The sequence below is a fragment of the Abramis brama genome (genome assembly GCF_963993115.1).
Source record: "Abramis brama genome assembly, chromosome: 3".
Taxonomy (NCBI): Eukaryota; Metazoa; Chordata; class Actinopteri; order Cypriniformes; family Leuciscidae; genus Abramis; species Abramis brama.
Genome location: NC_139965.1, coordinates 25,361,958 through 25,374,330, shown reverse-complemented (window position 1 = coordinate 25,374,330; position 12,373 = coordinate 25,361,958). Strand labels below are relative to the sequence as shown.

The window sequence follows — 12,373 nt, the reverse complement described above, 5'->3', positions numbered from 1 at the left end:
CAATTCTCTCTCCTACTTTTTCTCTGTTTGGGCCAAAATCCATAGAGCTACTGTAAGCAGTTGATCCTGAGGGAAAAGCCAGAGGGAGATTTGTTTTAGTCCTGTCATTGGGTGATTTATGTAACCCCTGCGGCCTTTAGGAATGAGTATCACCTTCCAGTTTGATTTTCCTACTGCTGTCTCTTGTCAAACTATAGAGACAAGAGTGTCTGAAGTGCACACACACCATGAGAACAGGAGAATATCATTATGAAATCCTTAAAACTGCTCCAGAGTAAAGCGCCACAAAAAATAAAGCATTGAGGATCCATGTTGTTCACGAGTCTATGGATGCCTTTCAGTAAAATAAAGACAAATGTTTTCTTGAACTGCATTTATTTGATTTATGACCATCTGATTGGCTTTTCTCCATTTTATTACATAAATGAGTTTAAACAATACTACTACTAGATATTTATACAGTATATATATTATATATTATATATATATTACATATTTAATATTTACATTTTTGTTCAGTTGTTCAGCTTTACCATTATTGAAATACATTTAAATTTGAAATAAAATTAAAAATTAAAAAAAATTGGTCTCTCTACATGTGGGCCAGATGTTGTTAAAGTGGTTCTTGAACAGAAAAAACTAAACCCAACACTAAACCCAAACAAACAGGCCACTGCAATTGTGGATTTCACGATCTATCTTCTCTATAGCCAGCTTCTTTTCCTAAAGGCCAGAAAGGTGGAGTGACAGAGGTCCTGCTGTCCGTTTCCTCTCATTTTTACATGGTGGTCTGGCTGATACACGTGCCGTCTTGCTCCCTGGCAAAGCATGCTCAACAATTCATTTCCCAAACCAGAGAGCAGTCTGGCCAAAGTGAGAGCCTTGGATCCCATTTGCTGCTGTGAATCCCTCTGATTGGCAGGCAGAGCACCAGAGCTGGGCTTCTCTCCTGTGACCTCCACACTGCCCACGATCCCTAGAGGATTTGCACTAAACCCAAGAGCACCACATTCAATCTGGACCAGCTTCTGTTGCCACCAAGCTCACTCTCTCCCTTTTCTCATCTCTCTCTCTCTCTCTCTCTCTCACACACACACACACAAACAAACACACTTTCTCTGTCATTCTGGGGACTCATTCACACACTGTAGGCAGAAGCTTAAACCTTCTGCAGTACAAGAGTGGAAGAATTTAACTACAATAATTCATAATGGATTCACATACAGTAACACAAGTATAGCACCGTGTCTACACCAGATGTTAGCGGTGCAATGCGAAATCAGTGACACGGCACAACAAATTCCTGACAGTAAACTAATGCCTAGTTCGACTTCTGATGCATTTCAAGCAAACAAATTTCTTCTGACACGAAGAACAAATGGATTTACAGTGGTCGCTTTGTTGCGTCCAGTGTGGACAGCTTCTTCCTGCTTCGGTGTAGACATGGTGTAACTGTTTAGAAAACCAATCAAACTACTACTTCAAAGATAAAAAATAGCATTGAAAATGTTTCTCTATAATATCTGTTACGGTATAATAAAATGTATAAAAATTTAGCTTTCGTACAATGACATACAAAACCTAATCATTTAATTTTGGAAACATATTGTCTTATAATTTCAGAAATAGGTCTGCATTAATAGGTCTGTATATAGCTGAAAAGATATTTAGCTGTCTTTATATTTTAGAAATTCCTGGGGGTCCCTGGCATTAAAAAATTCAAAAAACTCAGATTCACATGGAAGTGGAACCTTTTATCACTTGTTGCTTTATAACGTCTGGTTACGACAAGGTGCAAAGTAACACAAGACCAGGGAGCAAATCCCCAAACAGGAGTAGTATTGGGTAAAAATACACCGTAAAATGCTGAGCATTTATCACACGCTTTGGGGCTCTAACATTACGGTGCAAAGTGAAAAATGTCTAAGCTGCGGCTGCTGAAGTGTCCTTTCCTTGGCCCTTAAGAGTAATGCACTAAAATATTAAGCAGTCTGCCCTGTTTATCCACCCCTCTCAACTTCACAGCAAACAGAGCATTTCCGTCAAAAGGAAAAACACTCCTCACGACAACTCAAAGAGGTGAGCTTCATGAATGTTGCATGAAGTCTTGCCTAGAAATAGCAATTCTTCTAGCTCAGTGTTTTAACAGGTCACTGGCACTGGGAGATCTGGCAAACACTGATTACTGTACCACACACATACACTGAATATTATATATTTGTTTATGTCTGTATATAGTAAATCTTTTATAATATGAATTTTGTATTTAAATTAACTAACTAATTAATTAATTAATTAAAATAATGTGTTAAATGTGTAATTTTTTTATTTTAATTCATATATTATTTAATATATTCTCACAAATACATTTAAAGGGGTGGTTGATTATGATTTCACTTTCTAACTTTAGTTAGTGTGCAATGTTGCTTTTTGAGCATAAACAACATCTGCAAATTTACAACGCTCAAAGTTCAAAGCAAAGGGAGATATTTGCTTTTAAAGAAATCGTTTTTTCAGGACTACAACAAACGGCTGGTAGGGACTACACCACATTCCTCCTGGGTTAGTGACATCACAAACCCTAAAATTTACATAAACCCCGCCCCCGGAACATGATTTATAGATTATCAAGACAGAAAAATGACACAAGCTCCGCCCTCTGTGCCGGGAGCAGCAGCTCATTTGCATTTAAAGGGACAGACACAAAACGGTGCATTTTTGCTAGCCCTCAAAAAGTCACAATTTTATCATGCTATATACAAATATCTGTGGGGTATGTTGAGCTAAAACTTCACATACACACTCTGGGGACATCAGAGACTTATTTTACATCTTGTGAAAAGGACATTACACCACCCCTTTAAATGTATAATATATATTTTAATAAGAAAAATTACTACATATAATATCATATACATACAATTAATAATCGTATGAAAAGTATTATAAATTATAACTATCTTAATCTTTTATTTAAATATGTAATAATTTATGAATAAATAATATACATTTGCTAAAAGTAAACAAATCAGTTGTATGTATATCCGACATGAATCAACACAGGACGCTTACATGTTATGAGATGAAACTAAATCTGACTGGCTCATAGTCAATATCAATATATTGTTACAGAATCATATTTATAGTCATATGTGTACATTTAAAATAGCCCACTGCCCAGGATGTGCGATAACTCATGTAATGCGGAACATGCTCCAACAGAAGCCATGTGCTCATGTGAGGGTTCAGCGTAAACAGATAACCTAGCAAGGCCACACTGCATGACATTGCATGGTCGGAAGAGACCTTGCACAATGTAGATCCATTACTCAGTTCAGTGATTGTGACACCTTGTTAGGATATATTCATTCAGTAGGATGCCAAGGTGAGGGCAAGGAGCTTTGATGTATTTGTATCAGAACAGCACATGATGTACACAGCACCTGATATGAGCGAATACAAGACGGCGCTTGGGTGTGTGCTGGTCGCGAGCTGAGAAAATTAAGGCTAAACTGCATTACTTAGGGGCCGTTTCCACAATATTTAGGGAGCCTGAAAACACAAACTTTTGAAAAAGGGATTCAAAGTGCAAGTTTATGAAAACGATACTGTTATCGTCTTTGTGTGTACTACAAAAACACATATTTGTGAAAACAGTGACATCGTGCGCATGCGTATTACGCGTTCAGTTTTCCCTTACAAAGTGACATCGCCAACTACTGGCCTGCCAGCATAATACAGCATTTTTAGTCATTTTCGCGAATTGGTGTGTGTGAACGGGGATCATTTTGACAACGTTGTCATCTGTATACGAAAAACGCAAAGGAAAAATGTTTGCGTTTTTAGTACATTGTTGTCAAGTAAACATACCCTAAGACAAGAGAGTGTCCTGAGGATACTAACAGTCATCAAATCTTTCTCAGATGAAAGCAGACAAGTGAGACTCAAGTGTCCGAGTCCAGTTTCAGGTCCAATAAAACAGCGAAAGAGCACTGACTAACCTCATCATATCTGTCTGATATTCTCTGCATTTTCTATGTAAAATTTGCAAGGCTGCTACATAGGCTACTTTCAAGTATATAGACATATTTACACACTATGAAATTACATTAAGAAATTAAAATGACTGGATTTTATACTGGCATTTTACTAAAGCCAAAACTAATGATTCAAATATAATCTAAAAATGATTTATCAATAAGTGTACATTGTCCTTTCTTCAAGTATATATATTTATATATTTTTTTGTATATTATAAAAGAGAAATTTGGTATTTCTATACATTCAATCTATTAGTTCTCCACAAAACCATATGTAAATTAAGGTTGTTTCAATTCATAAATGATAATAAAAAAATATATTTTTTCTCTCAAATTTTCCAGAGACCCCAGCACTCCCTTAAATCTCCCTGGGGGTCCGGTTTGAAAACCCCTGGTACTGATTGGTTTTTAATGTTTTTTTGTTTTATTTTATTATTATTTATTTAAAGGTGCACTGTGTAAATTTTAGCGGCATCTAGTGGTGAGGTTGCGAATTGCACCCAACAGAAGTTACGGTGGCCGAACAGGAAAAGATGGCATTGTCTGAGACAGCAGAGAGTAGCCAGTTGCGGTTTCTGTACAAAGATAAATTAAGAAATTATGTTTACTTAATTATTCAGTAAAATTATATGTTATTGCGAAAATTATTGTTACTTGTTCATCATTGTGTCAGTGTTTTATTTGCTGACTTTAGCTAGCTTCTTTGCACGAAGAACAACATAGTGACGAAACATGCTTGTTCGTTTATGGCTACTGTAGAAACATGGTGGTGTAAAATGGCTATTTCAGTGTAAGGGGTGTATGTAGATAGACATGGCTCATTCTAAGGTACCAAACACATAACGGTTCATTATGTAAGGTCTTTATACACCACTGAAAACATAGTTATGTATAGGATATTGCATTTCTGTCAACAGATCCTCCTAAATATTACACAATGCACCTTTAAGCAATGTCCCAGCATTCAGGGGCTCAGTAACAAGGTGTTTCCTAACAGTCTCATGTGACATTGTGCTCTATAGCCATTCCTGGCACGAAGAGCTGTAGGCTTTCTGCAGAGCAATCAAGTGCTACTTACCAAAGACATCAAGGGTCAAAGTAAATCTGCAAATGCATCTAAATTCTTAAAACTTGACACCTCAGTCTTTGGTGAACCTCCTTTACTGACTTCAAGAGAAGCAACTCAAGCGAAGGAAGCGCCTTGGAACTTCTGCACAGAGATCATGATCTAAACAAAGAAGAAGAGATACAGACTCAGCACATGGCATTAGTCTAAGTAGGCCTTCTGTAATGATTCCTCCTCTTTACCCGTCGTTCAGAGATTAATCTGCAACACTGATCCCTGAATACCATTAACACTGCACAGGTTCATGTGGCCTAGACAAACAGGACATTATGTCTTTCACCATTCTTTGCCCTTCAGGACTTGACATTAAAGGTTGTATCAGTGATTTCAGGCCCAAATTTTTTTTATCACATTCATCTAATCTTTCCTAACTATCCGCTAGCAGCCCGCCCCATAAGCATGCCGTCAAAAAAACGCGTCTCTGTAGGCAGCCTAGGCTCTGAGATCTGCACACAAAAACAATTAGGTTCACCAACCACTCAAAACCAAAACAAACAGTGTTCCAACCAATCACCGACAGGGGGTGGGTGTTGTGAGGTTTTGTGCTCGTGCACGGCTGCACGCGAAGTCGGAGCTGAAGAAGAAGTTGGCTCAAAACCTCACAACACCCTCCCCCTGTCGGTGATTGGTTGGAACACTATTTGTTTTGGTCCTGAGTGGTTGGTGAAACCAATTGTTTTTGTGTGCAGATCTCAGAGCCTAGGCTGCCTACAGAGACGCGTTTTTTGACGGCATGCTTATGGGGCGGGCAGCTAGCGGATTGTTAGGAAAGATTAGATGAATGTGCTAAAAAAAATTTGGGGCCTGAAATCACTGATACAACCTTTAAAGTTAACGATTGTCCGCTTGTCCGGGATAAGTAGATTTTTTGAAGGGACAAGTAAAAGAGAATTTTACTTGCCCGACCGGACAAGTAGCCTGATTAAAACATTAAATTAAGACATAAAATTAAGTCACTTACATTTTAGATGCAATATTGGCTGTTTTTGTTCTGTTTCAGCAGCAAAAATAGTTCCAAACAAAAATCACAGCGCATCTCATAGGAACACTCAACCGTGTTTTCATTACTGAATGATTCAGCATTCTGAAAGAATCGGTTGAGTCAAAGATTCAATGACCCATTCATAAACATCCGTCTCATTCTTGAATGAATCAGCCGTTTGAACGAATCGTTTGAATGAATCAATGACTCACTCATTAAGTGCCGCCACCTACTGGCGCTTTCGTGTTATGTTTAAAAGTAGTATCATTCTTTCACGTTTCTTATTTGTATATTTAAAACAATTTCATCTCATTATTTAATGCAATTAAAATTTAGGAATTTAAAATGAAAGATGAAGCATACATTTAATAAGATTGGGGGAGGGGATACCCTTTAAAGGTGCAGATATTACAATATGCAGATTTAAATATATCAAAGCCGATTGAACACTGATGAGAATATTGCTTCAGAATAAATTATATTTAACACACACACACAAAAAAAATCTGGACAAGCAACTTTTTTACTCGGACAAGTGAATGACAGATTTACTTGTCCGAAGGACAAGCACATGAAAAGGCTTAATGTCGAGCCCTGCCCTCTCTCTGCCTTCTTTAAGATGACCATGTAAACATGAAAACTAGATTAATACCACCAAAGAGTTTTAGAAAGTAAAAATACCAAGCAAGAAACATTACAGCATGTATACAATTTTAAGCATGTGAAAATCTGTGTGTTTGTGTGGGTGGTCACATTGATGGGATAACTGTAAATAATCTTAGCAGTGGACCTTTGACATGAGATGACCAGGAGAAGAACAGGAAGCGACATGCTGATTAGGTAGGCCAGACAGCTTTGACAGATGGAGAGATTAGGGATATAGACGTGTATCAAACATGACAGTACGACGGTCACAGGCCCATGCTTAGTGTCTCCCACCGTCCACCCATCCTGACTGCTAGAGCAGTACACAAACACGACCTGGCACTCGCACCTAAAGCAAAATATTCGTCTATCCACAATTTTTTATCAAATAAAGAAGGCAAAATCATAAGGACAAACAGCACTGATGTGGAGAAGAACAATTTACATTAATTCACTTGCCAGGTACTTTTACTCAAAAGCAACTTATAGTACGTTAAAGGTATACTTTTTGTCTCTGGGGATCAAACTCATGTATAATAGTATATTTAAAGGATTAAATACATGTCACAAATCACCCTTGGCCAAGCAAAAAATGCGGGGGGAAAAACTTGTTACTGACCCCACATTTTTGGATGGTAGAGTACATGCTAGACAGTTGTTTAGTCTGAATTCACAAAATCTGACTGGTATATGGAAAGATTAATTATTAGTTTAGTCCGACTAAAATTTCTGAAGATCATGTAAATTTACTTTGTTTCTGTGGAACGTCTTACATGATAGAGGCCTGCAGAACAGTGTTATAGAAGCAGGACACTTTCTGCTGTTATGACTAAACATTGCCCTCAGGTTGCTTGTTCAGCTTGGTGAACAACTGCATTATGTTTTTATCCTGCAGGTCAATATGGTGAGTACTATGAGTCAACCCAGCTGAAAGCAGATCTCTGACTCAAGGATCAGAGGGGTCATCCTTGTCTAGGCCAGCCCACAAGGTGCAAAAACTCTAAGGCCGTATGTTATCATCCCTCCCTGCGGGCAGGTTTCATAAAGGAGTCATGACTAAGAAGGTAAATGTCTGAAAGTCATAAAGTAGGACGCAGTGTTGTGCTGTAGAACTAAACAGAATGAATTTACGAGTAAAACATAATGGCTAAAAGAGAACAGAGAGAAAAAATTCGTCACACTGACTTCACAACGTAAAGGTAACTGTGCATTAACATTTTGTCAAAAAAACAGCTGTGAGTAAAGTTTGCTACCACTCCTCTATAACATCCCCATCCACATTCCCCATTTCCCGCTCTTTTTCTGCTCTACCCAATAGATAAATGCCAATTCACCACCACCTTCGAGCAGAATCTTCCCTACAACCCCTCAAACGATACTCCACATGAGGAGGCCGTGGGAGGCAGAGGAGCAAGAGCCGTAAGGCAGGGATGAGGCAGACATGAGTCAGTAAACCCAGTGTAATCTGTCTCTCACAGTGCCATAAAGCATCTGAAAGGAGATTACAATCTCACGGCAGAGTGGAAACATGTGTGTGTCAAAAACAAACAGAAACAGCTATTTTACCCTGACCAAACGTCTATAAGACAACGACAACAGTGAGGAGTTGGAGAGCAATCAGTGTCATTCAGTGCTGAGATTCTCTGTTGTGTCTACTGCAGGAAACTGAAACTCAGTGTTTGACACTAAATCTATTTTGTTTATGTGCACCCTAAAGTTCAGTCTGTCTAAAAAGCAATAAAATGCCACTTGCAGTCAGACTGAAATTGTACCAGTCCAGTGTGAATGACGAAAATGAGTATTTTGTGTTTCTTTGTAACACGGGATAGTCTAAAGCTACATTCATTGTTTAATGTAAAAGGGGTCCTGGGTTTAAACTTTAACAGTTTGTTCCTTAGGGGGGAAAAAGTCTTGCTTTTGAGTTTCAAGCTACTTAAAGGATGGCTGAATCAAATTTAGACAAGCAAATTTGCAAATTTGTTTCAGACAAACGTTTTTGTATATTATATGATTTATATATTATTTATATTAATATATTTATTTATTTATGTATATGTATATATATATATATATATATATATATATATATATATATATATATATATATATATATATTTTTTATTTTATTTCATTTTTTTAAGTTGCACTCTGCTCAAAACTGTGAGGGGCCACGTGCCCTCTCAGTTTGGGGCATGATGTTTCTGGGTGATTTCATGCATCATTAAGCAGGTGGGAGAACAATGGCTTGCAAGATGCAACAGACAGACATCTGGGAGGGTGCAATTCAACGGTCGCCTACCACTGTCAACACGTTCGTTTACCGTCCGCACGGTATGAGAAGGAAGCAGCAGAGGGCCAATAACCGTGACTTGGCTGGTTGGACAGATGCCTCCATCATGCCAATAATATAATGTAATTCTGATGAAAAGCCCTTCTCCTTTACCAGTGCACACAACTGCTGTGCTGATGGGGAGGTGGGGCTGCCAACTCATAACACCCCGTGAGTCTTTTGAGGAGACCACAAATGACAAAATAAAAACACACACAAATCGTGTAAAAAAAATAGAATTAGAATTATTATAAATTAGAATTAGAATACATACATACATACATACATACATACATACATACATACATATATATATATGATGAAACCGATAACATAAATGCAGGATGAAATCCCATTTTCTTGATCACCTCACAGTATTCACCTCCCTCACATTCATCAATATTAAGTTCACATAACATTTTAGAACCAACAGTAAATAATAAAAGTGGGTGTGCATAACACACAAAACATGGTTTAATCTGAATTTTCTGTGTCATAGAGGACCAGATATGAGGAATCACAATCCACTGGTTCTGATGCCAGCAGGTGTTCCAATGGAACAGAAATGTTCTGGATCTTTAAAAAATATTAAGTAACTACAAATCAAAATAAGTAAAATATAACATAAAAATAGAAAGGTCTGTATATATTATGAGCTCAACACTAACCAGCTTCCACCTCCATTCAACCAGCCAACACAAACATCATTTGGATAATGAACACATACCGCTGTAAAATCTATCTAATGTCTATAATTTTGTTTTTTCCATTTGGTAGAATGTTACAAATGCACTAAGAGGTAATTGTTAAATGGATTTGAGTGGCTGCACCCATGTGATTAATAAGCTGTCTGAGTGCATTCAGTGTGGAGGCATTGGGAGAATGAAAATTAAAAAATAACCAAGCCCAAAGCAAAGGAAAAGATCCTTACAAAAACATTCAATTATTTTACATAATGATTAGCATCTCCAACTCAATTATTCAGCATCCAACAACATTATTTATAGGTCCATATGTAAGCTTTTGTTATAACAGTGAAGAAATTATTCAATCACTAGTGTGCGAAAAGAGAGAGAGAGAGAGAGAGAGAGAGAGAGAGAGAGGGTTACAGCGCATCAACATATCAATGAGACAAAAATAAAAGTCATATGTACAGAAAAAAAAACAATCAGAGACAAGAAATGAAAAAAAAAAACCATGAGAAAAAAGACAGCAAAAACTCACTTTGGCAAACAAAAGAGAGCATAACAGCTGTAAAGCTCAGTGCACGTCACACTTCACTCTCCTCCCATTCCACACTCACTCACTCACTCACTTCTCAAACTGTTCAGTTTATACTCACCACAGCTGTCTCTTCGGAGGGATGCAGTCGTCTTTGTTGGAGGCTGTCACTCCCATGGCCATCTGCATCACTGTTATATATTTCTGGTACTTCATATTGTCCACCACTACCGCCACGAAACCAACATAGGTGAGCTTGCGCGCGTCTATTCCCTGGCATCCGCCTGCGCTGGGTCCACGTCTGTCACTTTCAGAGCGCCATTTCCAGTGTTGAGGGACTGACAAGGAAAACACTCCTCAAGAAGCGCGACAAAAGGTACCATGCCGCTAGGACCCATGTCTGTTGTGACTCTGTAATCTCATTAGTGCTCTGAATAGCCGACTAATCCATACAGTGTTGGTCAGGAGCGACACATTGTTTCTGCGCGCTCCTCGCGAAGCACTTTCTGTTCTGAAAACAATCAGAGAGAAACTCTGACAGAAGCCAGTGGCAAGTGACAGCAGCTGAGCGTTTGTGTGTGAGGTAGGAGAGAGGAAAAGTGTGCATGTATATACGCACAAAAAAAAGAGAGAGACGAGGGAGAGGGAGGGAGAGAAAGAGAGACGCGCACATGCTCGTGGAGAGCAAGAGTGGGGGTGAGAAGCAAAGAGAGGCAGACAGTGAGAGAGCGTGCATGGAGCTCTCTCAGATGGCACGGCAATAGATTTTCAGAGAATCTAAACATAATGTGAGGTGATTTACAGAACATCGTGGTTCATCCAGCTCACAAAAAGGTCTGAATGCAAATGAGATCAAAATTGAGCATCCTCTGATTTGGGCTTTGTGACCGGTGATTACCTAATGGAAGAGGGGGATGGGAGACAGGAATAGGAGAGAGGGAGACGTGAAGAAGGGGAGAGAAGGCACAATGAATGTTTTAATCCCGAACACATGCACATAACTGTCAGTAAACAAATTCGATACACAGATTAAATATTGTTCAGCCAAAAGCATCTGAATGCAACGGTGCTATTTTAATCCACATAAAACATCATTCAACCCAAAGTGACAATCTAAACAAGAGCCTTTACAATGACTACCTGATGACCTTTTTCATTCTCAATCTGCTTAAGTAACCCTCATCTGATCCCGCAGAGGTCTAAATGGCAGCCGTTGTTAGCCTGACCACCGGCTGCATTAATGGAGTTAAAGGTCAGACTTAATTAGAATGGGCACTTTGCCACTAGACAAGAGAATGTTATTAGCCATATGCTTTCTAGGTAACTACAACATACAAAAGGATCAGTTGTAAGTGCCTTTGATTTCTTAATTAAGCAATTTTTTGTCATTCAGAAGACCCTTTTTGTTTACAGGACACTGATTGCAGGGACAGTCGCCTTATTAACTGCATCTGAGTGCTTTGTGCAGGAGCAATCTTAGTAACTGCTCTCCGTATCTTGGTTACACCCACGCGGGCCTGAACCGGTGCTCGGTCTGAAGGACACCCAGATCCTTAACCTTTAGGCCACAGCACTAATTGAGACAGGGGATTGGGAGTGGGGACTCTACACTTAAAATGGCTTGGAATGAAGAAATGGAAAGTGAATTGAGTGATTAGCACATCCATTGTAATTACAAAGGGACGTTCTTATTGAAGAGAGATTCATTGATTATTATAATGGACCTCTTGGGTGTGCAGAACAACTACCTAACTACAAGCTATACAGAGTAAAACGGTATGAAATGTGACCAGGCAGAGGTTTGAGAGCGCACCAATGCCTCAATCCCACAGGAGTGCCCATTAACCTTTTTGGGTTAAACATGACTAAGAGAGATGCGCTTTAGTGAGGTCAAACACCAGGACACATGGAAAAATTTCACTGAGATTATGTGGAACAAAAGAGAGACCACCTGAGACTATTACGATATTCTTGATATTTTCATTCAAGATATTTTGCAGTATACTTTTTTTTAGTAAAAGAAAGCACAT

The 12,373-nt window shown here is 38.6% G+C and overlaps 1 protein-coding gene across 7 annotated transcripts in view; it reads right to left on the bottom strand.

Annotated features, from left to right (window-relative positions):
- Positions 1-10,688, bottom strand: part of tjp1a (tight junction protein 1a) — a 120,604-nt gene extending 109,916 nt beyond the window's left edge. For 4 of the 7 annotated variants that reach the window (XM_084109699.1, XM_084109705.1, XM_084109709.1 and 1 more), the window contains exon 1: positions 10,465-10,688. In XM_084109699.1, coding sequence (XP_083965825.1) covers positions 10,465-10,559 — 95 coding nt within the window. In that variant the 5' untranslated portion in view covers positions 10,560-10,688. The remainder of the gene's footprint in view (positions 1-10,464) is intronic. The other 3 variants (XM_084109704.1, XM_084109706.1, XM_084109707.1) reach the window with 1 other exon arrangement.
- Between the last annotated feature and the right edge of the window lie 1,685 nt (positions 10,689-12,373).